The 20,242-nt window shown below is 37.5% G+C and overlaps 3 protein-coding genes across 12 annotated transcripts in view; 1 reads left to right on the top strand and 2 right to left on the bottom strand.

Annotated features, from left to right (window-relative positions):
• Positions 1 to 12,234, top strand: part of LOC121732125 (inositol hexakisphosphate and diphosphoinositol-pentakisphosphate kinase) — a 47,310-nt gene extending 35,076 nt beyond the window's left edge. For 5 of the 8 annotated variants that reach the window (XM_042121928.1, XM_042121930.1, XM_042121925.1 and 2 more), the window contains exons 20-29: positions 2,689 to 2,766; positions 2,848 to 2,933; positions 3,264 to 3,384; positions 4,321 to 4,402; positions 6,627 to 6,794; positions 7,206 to 7,373; positions 7,948 to 8,074; positions 9,586 to 9,659; positions 11,011 to 11,120; positions 11,443 to 12,098. In XM_042121928.1, the coding sequence (XP_041977862.1) occupies positions 2,689 to 2,766; positions 2,848 to 2,933; positions 3,264 to 3,384; positions 4,321 to 4,402; positions 6,627 to 6,794; positions 7,206 to 7,373; positions 7,948 to 8,074; positions 9,586 to 9,659; positions 11,011 to 11,120; positions 11,443 to 11,988 (1,560 nt within the window). In that variant the 3' untranslated portion in view covers positions 11,989 to 12,098. The other 3 variants (XM_042121929.1, XM_042121926.1, XR_006036327.1) reach the window with 3 other exon arrangements.
• Positions 12,235 to 12,379: 145 nt separating this feature from the next.
• Positions 12,380 to 13,719, bottom strand: LOC121731643 (ADP-ribosylation factor-like protein 6-interacting protein 1). The gene is made up of 3 exons (XM_042121189.1): positions 13,517 to 13,719; positions 13,017 to 13,385; positions 12,380 to 12,913 (listed from the first exon to the last, which is right to left on the bottom strand). The coding sequence occupies exons 1-3, from the start codon at positions 13,538 to 13,540 to the stop codon at positions 12,734 to 12,736; spliced, it is 573 nt and encodes a 190-aa protein (XP_041977123.1). The 5' UTR covers positions 13,541 to 13,719; the 3' UTR covers positions 12,380 to 12,733.
• A 2,248-nt stretch (positions 13,720 to 15,967) lies between these two features.
• On the bottom strand, positions 15,968 to 20,160 carry LOC121731649 (fatty acid-binding protein-like). 3 transcript variants are annotated; one of them, XM_042121199.1, is made up of 5 exons: positions 20,095 to 20,160; positions 19,611 to 19,686; positions 18,543 to 18,712; positions 18,177 to 18,287; positions 15,968 to 16,190 (listed from the first exon to the last, which is right to left on the bottom strand). In XM_042121199.1, exons 2-5 carry the CDS (start codon positions 19,678 to 19,680, stop codon positions 16,128 to 16,130), a joined length of 414 nt encoding a protein of 137 aa, XP_041977133.1. In that variant the 5' UTR covers positions 19,681 to 19,686; positions 20,095 to 20,160; the 3' UTR covers positions 15,968 to 16,127. The 3 variants fall into 3 exon arrangements, with proteins under 3 accessions (XP_041977133.1, XP_041977132.1, XP_041977134.1); XM_042121198.1 differs by lacking the exon at positions 20,095 to 20,160 and adding an exon at positions 19,955 to 20,014; XM_042121200.1 differs by lacking the exon at positions 20,095 to 20,160 and adding an exon at positions 19,861 to 19,922.
• Positions 20,161 to 20,242: the final 82 nt, after the last annotated feature.

Genomic DNA, 20,242 nt, shown 5'->3' with positions numbered 1-20,242 from the left:
CACGGCTACGAACAATTAAGTCACTATAACAATGTTATGATGAGCAAGCAAACTTCGCGCACGCGACGAGGACTGATAAACGGAGTCGGTAATATAGCAAATTCCTTATTCGGAATTCTGGATAGTAATTTCGCTGAAAAATATGAACAAGATATTGAGCTTATCAAGAAGAATCAAGATCATCTCGCCGTTCTCTGGAAGAATCAGACCTCCGTCGTTGAAGCCGAATTTAATCTGTTGAAACGTACAGAGGATATCATGAACAAGCAGCACAAGATTATCAATCTACGTTTAAATCAGGTGGAACAACAGTTGAACGCCGCTAAGAAGGAAAACTTAGAAAATAATGATTTTATACTTTCCGCAATAGTCGCCAGCAATTTACTTAATCATTTAAAAGAAATGCAGAATACCCTATTAGACACTATGACTAATATATACAACGGACAGCTCAGTTTACACCTATTGACACCAGACCAACTTCGACAAGAATTAAATACTATATCAGGAAAAATATCTAAAGACTTATGTGTACCTTTTGAGAATATAAGCTTACCTAATATCTATCATCTATTAAAAATTAAAGCTAGAATGTCGACAAATTACTTACTGTTTGAAACAAAAATACCTCTAGTTCACCGTGACAGTTTTGAAATTCATAAAATCATTGCCGTACCACGTTTAGTAAATAATAGCATCATGATTAATATTAAACCCGTATCAAGTTACCTAGCGATTAACCTTCAAAAGGACGCTCTGTTGCCTATTACTGAAAGTGACCTAAAAACGTGTCTGCAGCAGGAGTCAGGCACTCTATTATGTAGGAGCAGGTCACCAGTGTACTCCCTGAAGGATGACGAGAGCCTTTGCGAAAAGGATGCAGCCTCCGGGAGATGCAGGATCTATCACGAGCCATGCCGATCACAGTGGCATGAGCTACATCAAGTCAACACGTACTTTTACTTTTATTGTCAAGAGCAGAATGTTAAAGTACTCTGTAACGATCAAGTTTCATCGCTACAGCTGTTTCAAGCTGGCTTATTGACGACAAATCAAGGTTGTCTTCTGAAGTTCAAGGACTTTACCGTGTACACTCACAAACAGGAGGTGAGTGATCTGCACATCAAGGCAGATGTTACTGCCCCAAAGCTGTCGCCGATCAACTATCTTTTCAACATATCGGTACCGAGCAACGGCACTATTAGCGCAGGGGACGAGGACGTCAGCGAACATTCAAGGCAGCTGACACATCTGCAGAAGCAGATAGAGGAGATAAAGCAGACCGTGCCGCTGTACGACAGCGTCAGCAGCCACGACATTCATCACTATACGGCGACGTACGTCATCGTTATCGTGGCTGCTGTTGGAGCAGGTGTCTGTTGGAGCAGGTGTCTGGGGAGCGCGCAGGTTCCGGCGCCGGCGGTCGGCGCGGGCGGCGGTGGAGCAGGTGGAGCAGCGCGCAGGGCGGGCGGCGCCGCCCACCCCGGAGGTGGCGAGGCGGCTGCCGCCCTCCTCCTCCACAGCGGTGATTGACAATCAGTGTGTGTGCAGTGAGAGTGACAAGTGTGTTAAAAAGGTTTCGCGTCATATAGGCTATATTAACCCAGGTTATAGTGATCCGTGCAAACAAGTGCAAGACTTTAAACGGGTGTCGTGTTCTAACGTACCTAAGCAAAACAAAGGCACGTCACCGACCTTTCGTTCTGTATACGTAATCGGTGACGATAGAGTTAAGTTTAATTCTTTGTAAATCATGAATTTTTATTTGTACTTTACTTACTAACAAGTGTAGGTTAAGGACAAAATGGAATCACCTTGTATCATCTCATCACTACTAACTTCTCTACTTTTCGGTGTGGGAGCATGTACGATCCATATCGTACATCAAGCAGTTTTAGGGTTTTAAGGAGTCAGCGTTTAGGACGCGCTCGCGTAATTAGTTAATTATTTTATTAAAATCAGTTCGCATCGATCAATCAAGGCGATCGCGCGTGCTCGCACACACGGGTCATTTGATCATCAAGTATATCAATAAATCAAGTAACGGTATATCAAGTCTATCGTTTCATTTATCAAGTAAAAGGAGTAGTAGTTAATCAAGGACGCTACAGTTGGTATGGGCTATCTAACACTGAAAGAATTTTTTAAACCGGCCCAGTAGTTCCTGAGATTAGCGCGTTCAAATGAGCCCTTTCAAATAATTTTCCCCATTTTTTCCACATTTTCCTCTATTTCTTCGCTTAAATTAGTCTTAGCGTGATTAAATATAACCAATAGTCTTTGTAGATAAATGGACTATCTAACATTGAAAGAACTTTTTAAATCGGACCAGTAGTTCCTGAGATTAGCGCGTTCAAATAAGCCATTTTAAATAATTTCTCCCGTTTTTTTCACACTTTCCTCTATTTCTTAGCTCCTGTTAGTCTTAACGCGATAAAATATAGCCTATAGCCTTCCTCGATAAATAGGCTATCTAACACTGAAAGAATTTTTTAAATCGGACCAGTAGTTCCTGAGATTAGCGCGATCAAACAAACAAACAAACAAACTCTTCCCAATTATAATATTAGTATAGATTATATAGAGACGGCTAAAATTTTAATATGTAACATTTTAAAGTGGTGAGCCACTTTAAGATGTTAAGAACCATTTACTTGAAAACTATCAAGTTTCTATATATATTTTCAGAGTCCCTCAGATGAAGTAAAGTGTATAGCAGAAGAAGTCGAGGACGACCAAATGGCAAGCCAAGAAACCCTACAGCCGGTAAAAGAATAGTCCGAATGAGCCTTTGAGACTGGAATTACTTTAGGACAATTTTATTTGAGAAAACTTATTCCATTGCAGGATATTCTAGATGAGCTAGACAACACGTTTTCACCAAGAAGGTTATCAAAATCTAAGCTCCGTCCTTCGGACCCTATCCCTATTTGGTGAGTATGTAGATTTAGCAATACATAATTGTCTGGTCAGTTCGTCCATTGTCCCGACTCCATGACTTATTTTTGACAGTTATGTGTATTATTATAAGTACTAACATTTTGTCCCCAAGACTAATGTGTTTTTGTATCTGCTATCTTTTTCTTGTTATTCTAGCTATTCTCTTTTATTTATTCTTTTCTTCTAACTTAACATGTTTAAACTTTAGTTTCTTTTTTGTGTTATATACTTCTGTTCGGTCATATTTTTAACTGACTTCAAAAAAAGGAGGTTATCAATTCGACGCGTATGTATGTAATTTAATTCTAATGTTGACGTTATAGCAATCTGCACCACACGGTAAGCGGGCACGAGGCGTCGGCGTTGGCGGCGCGGCTCAACGCCGAGTTGCGTGCGCGCTCGCACACGCCCACCGAGCGGGAACACGAGCGGGAGCGGACGCAGGCGAGTATAGACCATAGACAATATTATACACTGTACTATCAGAGAAGTTGGTTCCTAGGCAGATGGCGGACCTAAGTAATGTGGTCGCGTTAAGTGCATTTTACAGACTACAACCATAGACAAAATGATAATATACTGATATTGAGCATAGGCCATCTTATTCAAACAGACATTTCAATATTTTGTGTGCGTTTGCCACAAGGAGCGTGGTTTTAATGCCATACAAATGATACCGATCTACTTTATGGTGAGTGATAAAAACTCGCATGGAACACCCTTAACGACTTATATACGATTGTAAAAAAGCATAAGTGTCGACTGTATGAACCATAGACATTTTTTTTTAATTCGTCCCAGTCGGGACAGGCAAAGGGAGCGTTGCCCATACAACCATTTCTATGTTTGCTCTATTTAATGAATGATAGTGAAGGCCGAAGCCAGCTCTTTTATATTTAACAATCCTTAAATTATTTCATTATTTTTTTTTCTTCTTACAACGGCACTTCGGCTATAGCCATGGCCAGTGTCGAGTATAATATTATGGCGGGAAAACAATATTCTTAAATACATTTTTTTCTATATTATCGTCAGGTCAGTCAGGTCTAAAGTCTAGTCAAAGTATAAAGTCAATACAGTCAAGAAGTCAAGTCGGTCGATTCAGTAAAGTGGTAGACGCTTTACTGAAACTTTCGATGGAGTTTTGGAGGGAACACAAAAGAGCACGTTTCTGGTTTTTACATCACTTTCCCACACTTGTGCACGATAACGAATGTCTAATGTTTAATATCCCACCAATATTACACATTAAAAACCCAGATAACACAATTTTAGGAAAATAATATAAAAACACAACATCACTCTTTCACATTCTCCGCAAAACTCGAACCATAGACAATAACAGCACATTTGCATCAAAGATAAATGGAAATATTTCAGAGTGAAGAGAAAGAGGCTAAAGAGTGTGACGAGCCGGCGCCGCGCGCGCGCAGTTACGATCAACACAAAGGGCACGATAATGGTAAGTATGCCGATAGGGCACTAAAGTTTGCTAAGCGTTCACAATGGTTTGATGATTTTGGTGACGTAAATAGTAGTTTCATTAATTTTGTTCTCTCAGCCTTTTGAATGTGAAAGTAAGTTGAGGCCAGAGACAGTTAAGTCATGAGAGATTGTATAATAATAATTTAAAATCTTACTATGATACTTCCGAAAATATAAAGGTCATGTAACTATTGTGTGTCCCCTGATATCTACAAGGTAACAAGAAACGGACGGCAAAATATGAGGGATACTTTGCCGTCCGTTTCTTGTTAACTTCGGAATTTATGAATACAAATCCACTAGCTACAGATATCGTCTTGAACTTTTATATATTGACTTTATTTTTGTCATTTTAAAATTATTATATATATAAAGCTGTGAACGCTTAGCAAAACATATTGAATGCCTTGAGAGTTTAGTGCTGAGTATGATGGAAAATGCATTTCACTGTATACATATAATTTTGCAAGTTTTAGTTTCCAACTAACATACACGCTGTTGTGTACGTAGTGCGTATACGCACGCTATTAAATTGAAGCATCAGCATTAATACTTTGAAATATGAAGTTTTGTCAAATCTATTTTTAATTAATATTATAAAGGTTTTCTAAAATCAATGACGGATATTTTGGGGATATCCGATGTTATGATATATTATAATCATGTTAAAACTTATGTTAATTGTCATAATATTCAAAAATCTCATTGGCATTGGTTTAAAAACATATATATAATATAAATAGGTGAGTTTGCGTTTGAAATATCCGAAAGATTTTTTTTTATTTGCGTACTTACTAAATTATTGATTTTCACAATCCTATATTTTATGTTAACATGATTGACATAGCATTGTCCATAGATAACTATAAACCATAGAATTACCATTATCTTCCTATATTTATTATGTTTATTTAGTTATCTCCTATCATTGGTTGTGAGAAAAATTGGTTTTTATATGTCTTGGCAACCTGGTGCTTATATTATGTTCGTTAAGAAATACGTTGGTAATTTTCATGACTTTTTTAAAAAAAGGTTATTGGTATGGGTTGATTGTTATATCGTTTTAAATATTTTTTTATCTACTATTTAATGTATCTAAAACTGTTACTTAATTTAAAGACTGTCCTAATAAAAAGTTGTAAATTAAATCATTCTTATGAATTAAACATTTTATAAGAATTGAAAAATTAAGAAGTTGATGTTGTATGGAAATTGTTTGTTTCTTACTCGACTCTTAGCCTTCATGTCTTATATATTTAAGGACAGCAGCTTCATGAAACTAGCTTTGGGCGTAAAGTATGAAGCTTGTTCAATGTTCATGCATGTAGTACCTAGGCATATAGTAAGTATCTACTGCTGTACAGGCGTTTCGTCCCTGTAACCGAGCAAATAGTTTAAACAAAAATAAAGTTAATAAAGTTTTATGTTCGGTCGCAACATTAGTATGGGACGAAACGCTTGAAATTACACCACAGTTGTATAAGGGGATTTACAGGGGTCAAAACTTGTTTGTCACTCATTACTACCTGTTTAAATATCATGGCTACCCCTGAACGAAAGATAAATATGATACTTAACCAGGATTTAGTGAATAAATTCACCTAACTTACACCGATTCAATCAGATCATAGTCCCGTGTACATCCCCTCCCTGTCATAACTCTGGCACGCTAACGGCCTGTTGTGTTGACGTGTATTTGGAGTGTATAGGACGCCGGGGCTCAGCTGGCCGGCGATATCGTGTGTGTGTGCGTCGCTCTGCCGTCGTAACCGCATGCGTGCGGCGGCGCGCGGGCGGTCACGATCCCCGCGCGCGCACGCTAGTGTGTACGCCGGTACGTACGCCAGTACGTACGCCAGTGCGTACGCCGATACGTACGCCAGTGCGCACGCGGGGACGCGCCCCGCTTCGCGTGCCGTCCGCGCTTCCCTTGCACCATATCTATTTATGTATTATAATATGTATATACCGTAGTTAGGACCACGGGAAAAAATATTTTGTAAACGATTTTTGTTTATATAAACTTAAAATTGAACGTAAAACTTGTTGTTTTGAATTACTTGCATTCAATACTTTTTTTTAATTGATTCAACATATTATTGTTTACAATATTTTCACTCGTGGTTTCACTATCCCCCACTCCCCCGTAACTCCCTTGCGCCGCTGTTGGGCGGGGCTCGGGCTGTAAGTGCGCGGCGCAGGGCGGCGGCAGCGGCACAGCATCGCCGGCCAGATGAGCTACCTGCGCATGCTGGGGCTGGGCGGACGGGGGCGGGCGGGCGCGGCGCTCTTCAGCACCGCCGTCATCTCCGGGTCGAGCTCCGCGCCCAACCTCCGCGTGATGATACCCAGCGCTGCTGCGGCTGACTGTGAGTATACCCAATTTAACTGTCGCTTAAAAATAATAATTATTATATTTTGTTTTATTAAGGGAAAGCCGTTGTCCGGCAATGGACCGGCTCAGGGGCTGTACCACGAAACTGTTTTGAGACTCAAACAATTTAACAAGAATGCCGCGTCCTGTTCTAACAACGTCATTTCAATGGCCCCTGGTTAAATTGTATTTTAACTGTTTTATAACTTAAAAATTATTACGTCATAATACTTTCAAAAGCATTTTTAGTATTGTGAAATTACGGTTTGAAATTTTTTTCAAAAAAATTTGAAAAGAAACTCGCTCCTCTGCGTACGTATCCCAAAAAATGCCAAATGGCTTGCATTATTTTTTTTCGTAAGTCCAAAATAAATATACAAGAGCACTAACAGTGGCATACTTGCAGCCGGTCTGGACGGGTTCGGCGGCGTGCCGGCGGTGCGTCCGCTGGAGACGCTGCACAACGCGCTGTCGCTGCGGCAGCTGGACGGCTGGCTGGAGCGCGTGACGGCCGCGCCCGTGCTGCTCACGCCCGCAGCTACGCCGCCCCACAAGCAGCCCTCGCCAACTGGCAGTGAGCGTTTTGAACTGATATCTTAAAGGAACCTTGTTTAAGTTACCTTATGCCGGTTCTTCTCGCCGGGTTAGTTCCCGAACAGGTGGTAGGCACCATGTAGACTTTCTTAAATATTTGTTTGAAAGTTATTCAGATATGAAAAAAAAAATATTTATTATTTTATATACATATTTAGATTTTAGGGAATACATTTGCCCAGTAATGGCTTATAAAAAACTTATGGAAGGGTAAGCCGCTTCAAGACATAACGTTTCCACCCCAGCATATCTCTGGCTGTAAGACAGGCTCCCCTCTCTATCATTCTAGATACTTGTATTTTAAATTATCACATCAGTCCTTGTCCGCGGCCGTGACTGGGCAAGGACAGTAATAAGTAGTTGACGAAATACAATTATCGCAAAAGCAAGGTTTCTTAATGCTCTTAAAACTGTCCAGACAAAACGTTGAAAACTTGCTACGTCAACGTTCGCAGTAGCTTATTGAGAAAAAGTGCATAATTGATTTTGTTAACTCCACAATGTCCAAATAATAATAAAAGCTTAAGCCTTAAACTGTTACCTTGAAATTTCAGGTATGGGCTGGAGTGGTCCCTCGTCGCTGATGTCCTCATCTGGCGAGCTGCCCAGCGGCCTATCGTCCGACGGCCCCTCCTCCCCCAACTCTAACTACGCCCCTGACAAGATCAACCTGTCCGACAGGTACGCGCGTGACCACTCACACTGCATGCCCATGGCTGTGTAGTTGTTTGCGTCGTGTTGTTCAAATATTTTGAAAGAAATAATGTTAAATATTTGTGTGGTTTTGATATTGGGTTCTTTGACTATTTTTTGAAGTATGGATGAAGATTAAATGTAGGCTTAATCAGGGTAAGTTCAGATATAGGGTAAGACCGGATAATTCAAGTTAACGCTAAACACAAACACCAGCGGGGCTAAAATGGTCGCTTTGAAGAATCATGATATGCAGCATAATATGATTCATTTTTCTAAAATCGCAAAATGCAACTCTGCTTGCAATTCATTTCTGTATTTTTGTACTGATTTGACATTTATCAGTTTGACAGTTTTGACAATTCATTTGCTGAATTGATTGAGAGGAATTGCTAAATGTGGCCATTTTAGCCCCTCAGCTCCTCACCTATGAATATACTATGCCGATTAAAAATGTTATCTAGCCCTTAAGATTGTTTGTGAGGAAAAATAAAGAATTATTATTATTATTTATCAGTGACTTCACGCCAAGCTAACAAAACACTCATCGATGATCGTTAACTTCATTTTCCTGAACTTACCTTGTATCCGAAGTTACCCTGATTTATACTTTTTAAAATTCAAATAAAGCTTAATTTTTTATTAATGTTTAAAATAATATTTCAACAACACGACCGCGCCGCTCGTCCTCATTGTTGAGTGCAATTTTCTAAATTAAAAATCCTTGATCGAAGTTTTTTCATATGAATGCTCTTGTAAATCGGCAATACAGATAGACAACATTTAAATTATTCGTTGCATAAATCTTCACAGGGTGTAACACAACGACTTCTATGTTTCTGTGACAAAAGCCTCAACGTCATGAATTTTCTCATACAAAAAGCTACTTTCAAAATAAACTTTACAAGAGACTCATACACACCCTAAAGTATATATTACTTTGTTTTGTCTCTGGGAGGATAGATTTTTAGAATACGGATTACGGGCTTTGGGTATTCATTATTATCTCAATTCGATCAGGGTTTTCTGGTTTTAAAGCTTTGTATTTAACATGTGTTTTCTTCATACACTCATGATGCTGACATTCACAAAGGGGCCCGACCTGATTACTGGAGCCATTTTGTTGTTATATTATTAATTTTTCAAAATTTTTAAATACGGATTACATGAGGTTTTAAGTTCCCTACTCTTATTGACATCTTTTATTTTCATAAAAAAATCGATGCTGAAAAAGTTCTCCGACCAATTTTTTTTTTGGGTAACCCGTTATAACTTTAATAAATAAATATAGCTCCTAGAGAAGACATGACATTTTAACAGCTTGTTAAAATGTCATGTCTTCTCTTTCATTCACATAAAAAACGAAAGAGGTAACATGATACTAATTCGAGCGTTGACTTTAACAGTCGTTGGAGAATTTGGGACATAATCTAATAAAGCGTCTAGTGGAACTTTTGACCTCTTTTGGGGAGATTTGCATTTAACATTATGGATTCCAGTAGCAATTGGAGTAGAGCTATGGCGGGCAAGGGCTGGGAGGACGGGCCCAGCGCGCTGGAACACCCGACCGCAGGTATGGCCTCTAGCCCATACGTGATAAGATCATAAGACCCATTTTCCTTTGACACCCTCTCCTAGAGATGCCGGATTCGGACCTACACGACAATGTCTAATGTCTATAGAACCTTAGCCCATACGTGATAAGAGCCATTCTCCTTTGACTGTCCTAGAGATGCCGGATTTGGATATACTTACTCGGCAATGTCTATAGAACCTAGAAATTCCTACACCACCTGGATTACACGGCCTAGATATTGTTACACAATTAATATTTACACAACCATCTGTTATGTACATAGCCCATGTACCTAGTAGGCACATCGGATAAGATGGCACCTGTGTAAAACCTGCCTTCCATTATATCGAACACATCTTTCACCAAGCCAAACCCACAAATGCCCGCAATCGACCATCAACTAAGATTTCACTGAAATTTACATACCCAAATTGAATTCTATGAGAAAATCATAAAATAAACTTAACATAATACAAGCAATCTCTTTCTTAACAATGTTATAAGTAGTTGCGCAACGTACTTCGCCAAGTAGAATTAGATAATTTCGACAACGAAGCTATACATTAAAATGTTATAGGATTTAACTTCGCTTTTATGTCAAATCAGTTCTGATTTCTAACACCCTGCCGAAATTATCGAATACAACTTGACAAATGACCCAGATCAATCTTTAAGTCTCTGTCACGACTTGTTGCGCAGCTATCTCTATTCTCTATGCTGTATGCAGCTCTTCTGTGCCAATAGTTCTGTTAAAATGATCGTCTTTGATTTGCGCATGATCTCACAAACCACTGCACGATATGTGACTTTCATGCATGGACTTATTTAGAAAGGTTTTAACAAAACAAACCAATAAACGAAATCTTCTATGTTTTCTTCGTGTTGATTGTTGAATGTTGTCAGGGATTGCATTTTACTATCACGTTATATATCTTTTTGAAAAGACTTTTTCAAATCCTGTTAGACAAGCTTAACTAAGTACAGTCTGTTAAGAAAGTGAAGAAATTAAAAAGTGGCAACATCGTAGTGTCATAAGGCCAGGTAATTGTTGGTGTCGATAATTTTAGAAATACATTGACTTAAGCATTTTTGTTCAGTACAGTACTAAACTTTATTGTCTGAATATCTACTGCTTAGATAAAGGCTCGAAACTAAGGTCGACCTACACCGTTAGTTTACCAAGTGAAAGTAATACTTAATTTAAAAATAAGTTGCTAAACTATGACTTGACATAACCAGGATCGAGTGGTAATTACGCACAAAAACCCTCATATAAACAATATATTATGATATTATGTAAAATACAATATACTTAATACTTTAAATGGATGTGTTGATGTGTTTTAAGGTTCGTGTACTACTAGCGGGCGCGCGACGCCGGCGTCAGTGGCGTCCGACCCCGCCGCCGGACACAGCAACGAGGCCACCGCCGGCTCGCTCACCGACCACGACCTGCTGGTAACTATTAACGGCAAATCGAGCCCCAAACCTTCATATATAAAATGACAAAAATATTTTGAATTCATTTATAACTAGATGCCGCCCGCAATTCCGTTGCGCCAAAATTCGTTTGACGCGCGGAAACCGTTCATTTTTTCTTGATAAAAAGTATCCTATACGTACTTTCCCGGGACTCAAAATATATCTATACCAAATTCCAGCAAAATCACCACTAAAACAATGTAATCGCAAACACAAGGCAAAACAAAACCAACTTTCGTTTTAGCTAAATACAATTTGATAGTATACATAGCAGCAATCATATTGTCTATTCTTTCAGAGCGCGGGCGAAGAAGACGAAGAAGAGACGCTTTCCGTAGACGCAAGTAGTTCCCCCATGAAGCTTATTAAGAATGACCTAACACTAGAAGTAGAGGCGGCCTCGGCCAGTGCGACCGCCGATCCCCCGCTACACTTGTACGGTCTCAGCTACCACGAGACGAAAGAAAACTTCTACAAAGACATGCCGACCAGCAGCAAAAACTACAACGTCGAAACCGACAAAAACAAGTGTACAAAGGATTGTCTGCATTTCACTAGCAATATAGTCTCGCTAAATCTGAGCAGAGATATCAAATGTAAGGACGAAATCCTCAACAACGGAAGCAGAAGGTACAGCGATAGCGTGGCGCAGAAGAGCAACATCACTCATGTTGCCGGAAGTAGGTTCAAAACCAGTGTAGTGACGGAGGAGATATTACAAGCGAGCGCGCCCCCCGAGAGTAAGTCACACAATCACTTAGTTGAGGCAGACGCACACCCCACTCCGATAGTCACGGAAGCCAAACGAGCAAAAGTTAAAGCTGGTTTCACAGTAGACACTTAGCACGTAACAACTCAAATATTCACTCCACTAAAACGATAACATTGTATCCATAATATTAACTTGAAGAAAAATGATGTAAGTGAAGCAAGTTTTAAATGTGAAATTATCATTTTCAGATTGTGAACACGATCCTGAACCAAGAGGATTTTCTGATATGCCTTAGTAAAATTGTAGGCCATGTTTTAAACATTTTGTACCGATATAATCGATGTAAGTAATTTACGACATTAAAAATATTATTGCTTATTTATGTTTCATTTTTTTAATTCAGTGGAATTAAATATATAGTGTATACAATGTTTTATTTTTTAGTAAATCAAGCTACTATTTTCTGGCACTAAAACAAAATGTAGTAAGTATAACAAGAGAAGCAGAAAAAGACAACTTTCTAATAATATCTCTTTATTTAAACAAAATAAAAGAATTAAAGCTCACAATATCCTCCAGTTAAACCTTATAATGACCAGATAATAAATCACTATACACAGCTATCACCAAACTACAACGGTCATCTACATAAAACAAATTCCATATCTTAACTTCATAACATACATTTATGGCTAACAATAATGTAACTTATTTAAACAATAAAGCTTATTTTAGCATGTTTTATCTCAGAGAAGTATAAAAACATTTCAAAGTGCAAAAACATGTATCAAAACAGCAACTACTTGTACTTGTTACTCAAACATTGATGCCATATTGCCATTACAAACATATCTAGGCAAAACTGATACAGAAGCCTCTAATCAGACTTTTTCTGTGATTTAGTTACATAAGATAACATAAAATTGAGATATCCCTTGTGCTGGATACCAGGCCACAGCATCACCATAGATGTTAAAATGTACAGAAGGAAAATGTTGTTTATTGATGACGCCAGCCAGGCTGTGGTTAACAGCATGCTGATTGACATCACATAATACTGAAAAGAAAACATTTTAAAATTAAAACAACCATACACAATAAGGAGAGAGATACTGAAAAAAAAATTATCCAAAATCTGTATGCCAGTTACATATAATTACCATTATAGGACTGCTGTCTCTCAGGGAATAAAATGAATAAATTTTCCGTACAACTCCATTGTAGGAAACAACAATATCTCGACAGAGTTCTTCAAACATTTTTTCCTTTTGACCGGTCCATGAGTTGGGGCTGTATATGGTGTTGCAAATGATTGGGACAATGAAATCAACAAAGTTCAATAAAAGACCAAAAGTTGCAAATGTTGCGATGGTACTGAGGTCCATCAACCAAATGATAAAGTATAATATAGTGAGAGAAATGACGATAGCCAGGGGATGCCATTGTTGTTCCCAAATAAAGACAGACTTCAACGGCAGAAGAGCCATACGCCAGCCTTCAAGCAATCTCTTCAGTTTCTTAACTTGTTCCTACAAACAAAAGAATAGATATTACAATATTCATTCGTCATTTTAATATTGATTTAGAAGTCAGTCAGTAAATACACTATCTAAATTAACAAACAATAATTCGATAGTTTTAAAACAAAGAATATAATTACCTCCACTTCTTTATTTTCAGCCATGGCAGTCAGCTCAAAAATGCAGTATCAATGAGTAGGTATTTTCAATCAGCACACAAACTGCTTTTACTCAAATAAGAAATAACCACGATCAGCTTGAAAGATGAAATCAATGAGAAATTCAAATTCACAATCAACGAAAAAGTAGCCGGAATTTTGCTTCACAAAATTGACATTAAAGATTTGACATAAGAAATCACTGACAAGTGACAACCTTTTGACAGCTGTTAGTTAAGAGGCACCTGCACGGCAGTCCTGCAGTGAATGGGCCCTTTTAGAGGGCCCAAGGGTTGCCGGCTGGAAACACCGAGTGTGAACCAATGAATAAGGAAACAATCAGTGAGGCCCATTCGCTGCAGGACTGCCGTGCAGTCCTGCCGTGAATGGGCCCTTTTAACACTTTTTAATGGCGCTACGGCTAAAAAAACATTGTAATGTTGTTCAGTCTTTTCTATATTTTATTTAAGTTTCATTTTATTCTAAATCTATTACAATAATAATTATTGTAATTAATTATTAAAAGGGATCTGAATGTAAGTACATAATCTGGGGGCATGGGAGTGCCCCCGCCAAGATGAGCCAAGCGAAGCGCGCAAGGGCAGTACCTACCTTTTCTCGAAACGTTTCGTCGTATTTTTGAACCCTCGTAACTTTGGTTTGAATAATGCCAGATAGTTGAAATTTTTAAGATATAATGACATGGGTATAGTTATTAAATGCGCAAAGTTTGAATATCGTAGCTATTATACTTTAGATTTTATAGGTGTCCAAAAATCCACAATTTGGTCACTGACTCACCGATCATCAAAACTGTTAGGGTACTTCCTGAAGTCTTAGAAAGCTGAAATTTGGTGTGTAACATAATATTAGTACTGAAACAACATAAAAATTATCAAACCCAACTTAACCTATATCCGTACCATTATAGAGCAAAATTAGGCAAACATTTGTTTTTTGTATGGGAGCCCCCCTTAATTTTTTATTTTATTTTAATATTATTATTAAATATTAAAGTAGACATATAACTAAGGACTTTGAAAAAAAATCAAGTACCTACCTGTTGCCATTATTTATATAGAGCAAAAAAGGCCAAAAAAAATCACGTTTGTTGTATGGGAGCCCCCCTTAAATATAAATTTCATTTTGTTTTTAGTATTTGTTGTTACAGCGGCAACAGATATACATAATCTGTGAAAATTTCAACTCTCTAGCTATTACCGTTCTTAAGTTACAGCCTGGAGACAGACAGACGGACAGACATCGAAGTCTCAGTAATAGGGTCCCGTTTCTACCCTATGGGTGCGGAACCCTAAAAAATGAACCAAAAGAAAAAACAACGTAAACCAGCTTACAAAAAGAAATGAAATCCCACCAAAAACATTTTCATGTAAAAATGTTGCCAAGATGAGAACATAATATTATAGTTCGTCGTGTCAAAAAGTAGTGAGATCTCATGTAGAGCCAAGTTTCTAACCTTACATACTCAACCCTAAATCTAAAAACCTTAATTTTACCCTAAAGCACGGCAAAATATTTGATAATAATATTATTATGTGTCAGCCGCACGAGAAGAATCTAAAAACTATACACATTAGTCAAAATCTGTGGCCTGGCCATTTATCATTACTGTGTATTTTAGTTAAGTTTAGTATGGCGAATAACAAAATGGCCAAGCCACCGATTTTGACTACTTTTTGACACGACGAACTATAATATTATGTTCTCATCTTGGCAACATTTTTACATGAAAATGTTTTTGGTGGGATATAATCTTTATCTATAAGTACTAATATTATAAATGCGAAAGTATCTCTGTCTGTCTCGCTTTCACGCCAAAACTACCGAACCGATTGTAATGAAATTTTGTATACAGATAGTCTACAGCCTGAGAAAGGACAGAGGCTACTTTTTTACTGGAAAAAAGGGTTGTAAGGGGGTGAGAAATGAAAATGCGTAAATTTGTTCAAATTAAGTTAGTTCCAAAAGTTCATAATAGATGACGCCGTGCGTCTCCTACATCGCGGTGACGCTTGCCCAGACTTCTTTCTATAAGAGGTGGTATCATCATTCCAGTTTCGTTTTTTTTTTCGATTTTTATTACTTTTTCACTTTATTAAATAAATCAGTACTTTATCTATGCAGTGACGTAACCTTAAAAGTTAAACCTATCAATCAATTATATAAATAGTTTATGGGTAAAGTTGTGTAATTATGGGCCTAAATAAGCTTTAAAATTTGGCATAAAATATAAAGCTTAATTTAAAAAATGAAATATTATGTACACACTGCACAGCTGTTTTCATTTAAAGGGTACCAGGGTTTTTTTTTTATAAAAGATTTTGACACCAATTTTGTTGACACCGCGCGCTATAAACTGAAGTCCACGCGGACGAAGTCGCGGGCAACAGCTAGTTGGTAATAAAACAAATATATCATAATAATGATGTATAATAATTCCCTTTTTCCCTTTTAAATAAATAAAATCAGCATGGTATAAAATAATAACAAATTATATAGAAAAAATATATAAAAATAAAAATTATTTAAGATTCCAAGTTCACTTAAAAATACTCATGGTAAGTACAGATGATTACGATGTTACTCTTCGGAAGTATCGTTTTCCATCTTTTTGAGCCTTTTCATGTGTTAATGTCTGAAACAAAAACATAAGTACAGTTATCAGTTATCTATGTATTATTACGTGAACAAACTATGGAACCCTTTTTACGAAAAATGCGGAAACTTACGAGCATGAAATTTCGCACAGTTGTAGTTTATATGGAGATTGTTTTAAAATTATGATTTTATCATACATTATTTTAATAAATAAAACATTACACACACTACAACACGCACACTACCATGTTTTAACTGACAAGCCTATATACACGAATAATATTCCTTTGTTTATGGTTGAAATCTGTTGTCAGATTGTTGTTTTTTATTAAATCTAGGGATGTCGAAAATGAAAGAAAATATCGATCTATCGATACATCGATATTTAAAAAAAATATCAATATCGGTTTCGATATATCGCGAAAAAAATATCGATATTTCGATATATCGGTCAAATTTTTCGACCAATTTGCTTTTTTTAAATTAATTTATAGTCCGTCAAAAAGTGAAGAAATTTAAAAGTGGCAACTGGCAACATCGTAGTACATCCCTTTTTTCTAAAGTTGTTATTCCATTCGACTAAATTTAGACGTCTAAATGATTTAGTACCTAAATTTAGTCAAGTGGAATAACATTTAGAAAGCTAGGATCCTAATTAGTGTACTAAATCGGAAAAAGTGTGGCTTCTGACTTAGTCAGTCATCAGTGTTGCCAGATGGTTTCAACCTTTTATCTATAGTGGGAACTGCTAAATCTGTATTAAAGTCAATATATAATATTATGTTATACGATCTGGAATCCATTCGTTTATAATTCATAATTTTTCGTGGAGCAAAAATTCTTTCAACCATCTTTTTCGCTTTTTATTTATGTTGATTTTCATTGAGCCAACAGCTAAGCCTATAAGAAGACCAATTTTTTGTTGCTTTGACAGAACTGGACCCATTAAGACATCTGGCCAAAATAGTATACGTATACGTAAGTATACGTGGGAGAGCCATGATTCGGCACGAATGGGCCGGCTCGACCGGATAAATACCACGTTCTCACAGAAAACTGGCGTGAAACAGCGCTTGCGCTGTGTTTCGCCGAGTGAGTGAGTTTACCGGAGGCCCAATCCCCTACCCTATTCCCTTTCCTACCATCCCCTATTCCCTTCCCTTCCCTACCCTCCCCTATTACCCTATTCCCTCTTAAAAGGCCGGCAATGCACATGCAGCTCTTCTGATGCTGCGAGTGTCCATGGGCGATGGCTTTCCATCAGGTGACCCGTTTGCTCGTTTGCCCCCTTATTTCATTAAAAAAAAATCGCAGCAGAAAAGATCGTTTTTGATAAAATTTCGATATTGGATATTTGATATCAATATATCGTAACAAAATATATCGCCCAAAAATAACGATATATCAAATAGAAAATATCGATATATCGATATTTATTCGACAAGCCTAATTAAATCTGAAAGTACTCAGTAGTCAATACTTTAAACGGGGAGCCAAAAGAAGATAATTAAATTTAAGATCGAATTTCGACCACTGGCCAATCTCTAGTTTTATTATAGTCTGTCAAAAAAGTGAAGAAATTAAAGAGTGGCAACATCAATTTATATTAGAAAGTTTTCAATGACTGACCTCCAATATACAAGTACGCTGGACTTATGATATCCACCTGCTTTTTGTGCCTATTAGAAGCGGAATCAGTGCCCCCAACGCGGGGGAAGAGAACGAAATCTGACGTAACTTGCAAATGGCCGTGTAATCGCTATTGGTTGTAGAAACTAGTATTAGTTCCAAGTACTCTCACTACTGCTATCAGCGCCAATATGGCGACTTTCAAATGTCATTTTTACGTCAGATTTAGTTTTCTTCCCCCGCATTGGGGGCGCTGATTCCGCTTCAAATAGGCACAAAAAATAGCTGTCATTTCAAAGGGTATCATAAGTCCAGCGTACTCGTATAATGGAGGTCAGTGTTTTCAATGCATCAAGTACTTTCAGTGTTTATTGTGATGTAGAATCTAACTTACAATGATACACTCATCGTCGGTGAATAAATAATGTCTCCCACATTTCTCTCCTGTCTCTGGTATAACAGACTGGGTGGTGAATTCATTGTCATTTATTTTGGTGGTTACACTCTGAAATAAATGGTTTTTATTATATTTTCATAGACAAAAGCCACAAAAAACTCTACTTTTCCTAAAAAAATATTACAGATTTTAAAAAATAAAACATTGTTGTTCATGACCCTCTATTGGCAAGGTTTTGTAAATTGTATCATAGTCATAATGTAAATGTAAAAAAACCTGACCCTCTATTGGCAAGGTTTTGTAAATTGTATCATAGTCATAATGTAAATGTAAAAAAAACCCATATGCTTGAGATTAACATACTTTGATAGTGGTGTTTGGCATCTTCTCTTCATACTCTTCACCTAATTTAAAAGAGTGCTCAACAGTTCTAAGCAATGATGAATTTTTGATTGTCATGGTTTCTCCATCTAGAGTTATTTCCATCAGAGGCGAAGACATTGACATCATCTTTCTTCCAATGAATGGAACACCTACAAGAGAATAACACCATAATACTCAGCATGGGCGTACCCAGGTTCTGGGCCAGGGGGGGCAAATTACCCAGGTTCTGGGCCAGGGGGGGGGGGCAAATTACGCAGATTCTGGGCCAGGGGGGGGCAAATCAGATTTTTTTAGTTATTTTTATAGACGAAAGTACTAGATAATATACTTAGTAGGGACGTCAACATGATGGGTACGCCCATGATACTCAGTGTATTCTATGTAATGTAACGAATCTACTAAAAGTTAAATTAAATTTGCCTTATTAAAATGTATAATATTAAAATTCAAAACTAATCCATACTAATGTTATAAATGTGAGTGTGTCTGTCTGTCTGTCCGTCTGTCTGTCTGTTACCTCTTCACACCCAAACTGCTCAACCGATTTTGCTGAAATTTGTATAGCTCCCACGCAGGTTTCGGTGACGGTGGCCGGTTTCATTGAAACACTGAAGTGCCCAAGTGTGTGAGCAGTACACAAGAGCACTCTCTATTCCTTTACTCTCATAACCTAGTGGGACGGACGACCGACACAACTGGCGAGAGATCAGGCACAGGGACCACTTTTTACATGCCCATCTAACACATGGATCATCTTACTTGTCAGACAATCAGGTGATCAGCCTGCATTGTCCTAACCAAACTCTGAAATAACATGTTTCCAACGCGGGAATCGAACCCACGACCTCCGTGTCAAGAGCTCTATACCACTAGACCACGGAGGCGTTGTAAACATTGAAAAATAGGTATGGAGATACTTTGAGTCCAGAGGAAGGACATAGGACTTTTTATTCTGGAATATGTACGGTTCTCGCACGATAAACGAATTTTGGCGCAACGGAGTTGCACGCGTCATCTAGTTTGTACTAAGAAAAAGTAAACACTTGCCTACAGCAATAAAATAGTCATCAATGTCTTCGTTCTTGTAATGTTGATACTTTCCCGTTACCGGTGCCATATTGTTCTGAAAATATAATATAGTTCAAACACACTGTTATTGTTCAATATATGTATATGTTAATGTTCAATATTAGTCCATAGAATATAATATGATATAGTATCCTCTAGAAAATATTGTTATCAAAACTTATCAACAATCAGGTTAGTTGCCAGATACTCTATCACATTAAGGACTCACGTATTCACTAATTGTGATAAATCAAATTGTTCAAAAGATAAAAGGATCCAACAAAACTAAAAATAATGTTCTCAAGCAAAATGCGCTTAAATACATGAATCAGCCATAGCACGAATGATGTAGATTGTAGGCGATGCATAACAAGTACAAGTGTTATACAAATACATTATTTATAGCTTTTAATATGTTGAAGTATCGCAAATTAATGTAACAACAAAGAGAATAAAAACAAACCTATTTAATGAGCACAGAGCACTTGTGACAGTATCCCATTCCCACCAAAAACATTTTCATGTAAAAATGTTGCCAAGATCAGAACATAATAACATTATAATTTGTCGTGTCAAAAAGTAGTGAGATCTCATGTAGTGCCAAGTTTCTA

This window comes from Aricia agestis, chromosome 11 (genome assembly GCF_905147365.1).
Source record: "Aricia agestis chromosome 11, ilAriAges1.1, whole genome shotgun sequence".
Taxonomy (NCBI): Eukaryota; Metazoa; Arthropoda; class Insecta; order Lepidoptera; family Lycaenidae; genus Aricia; species Aricia agestis.
This window is presented reverse-complemented; position numbering and strand designations above follow the sequence as displayed.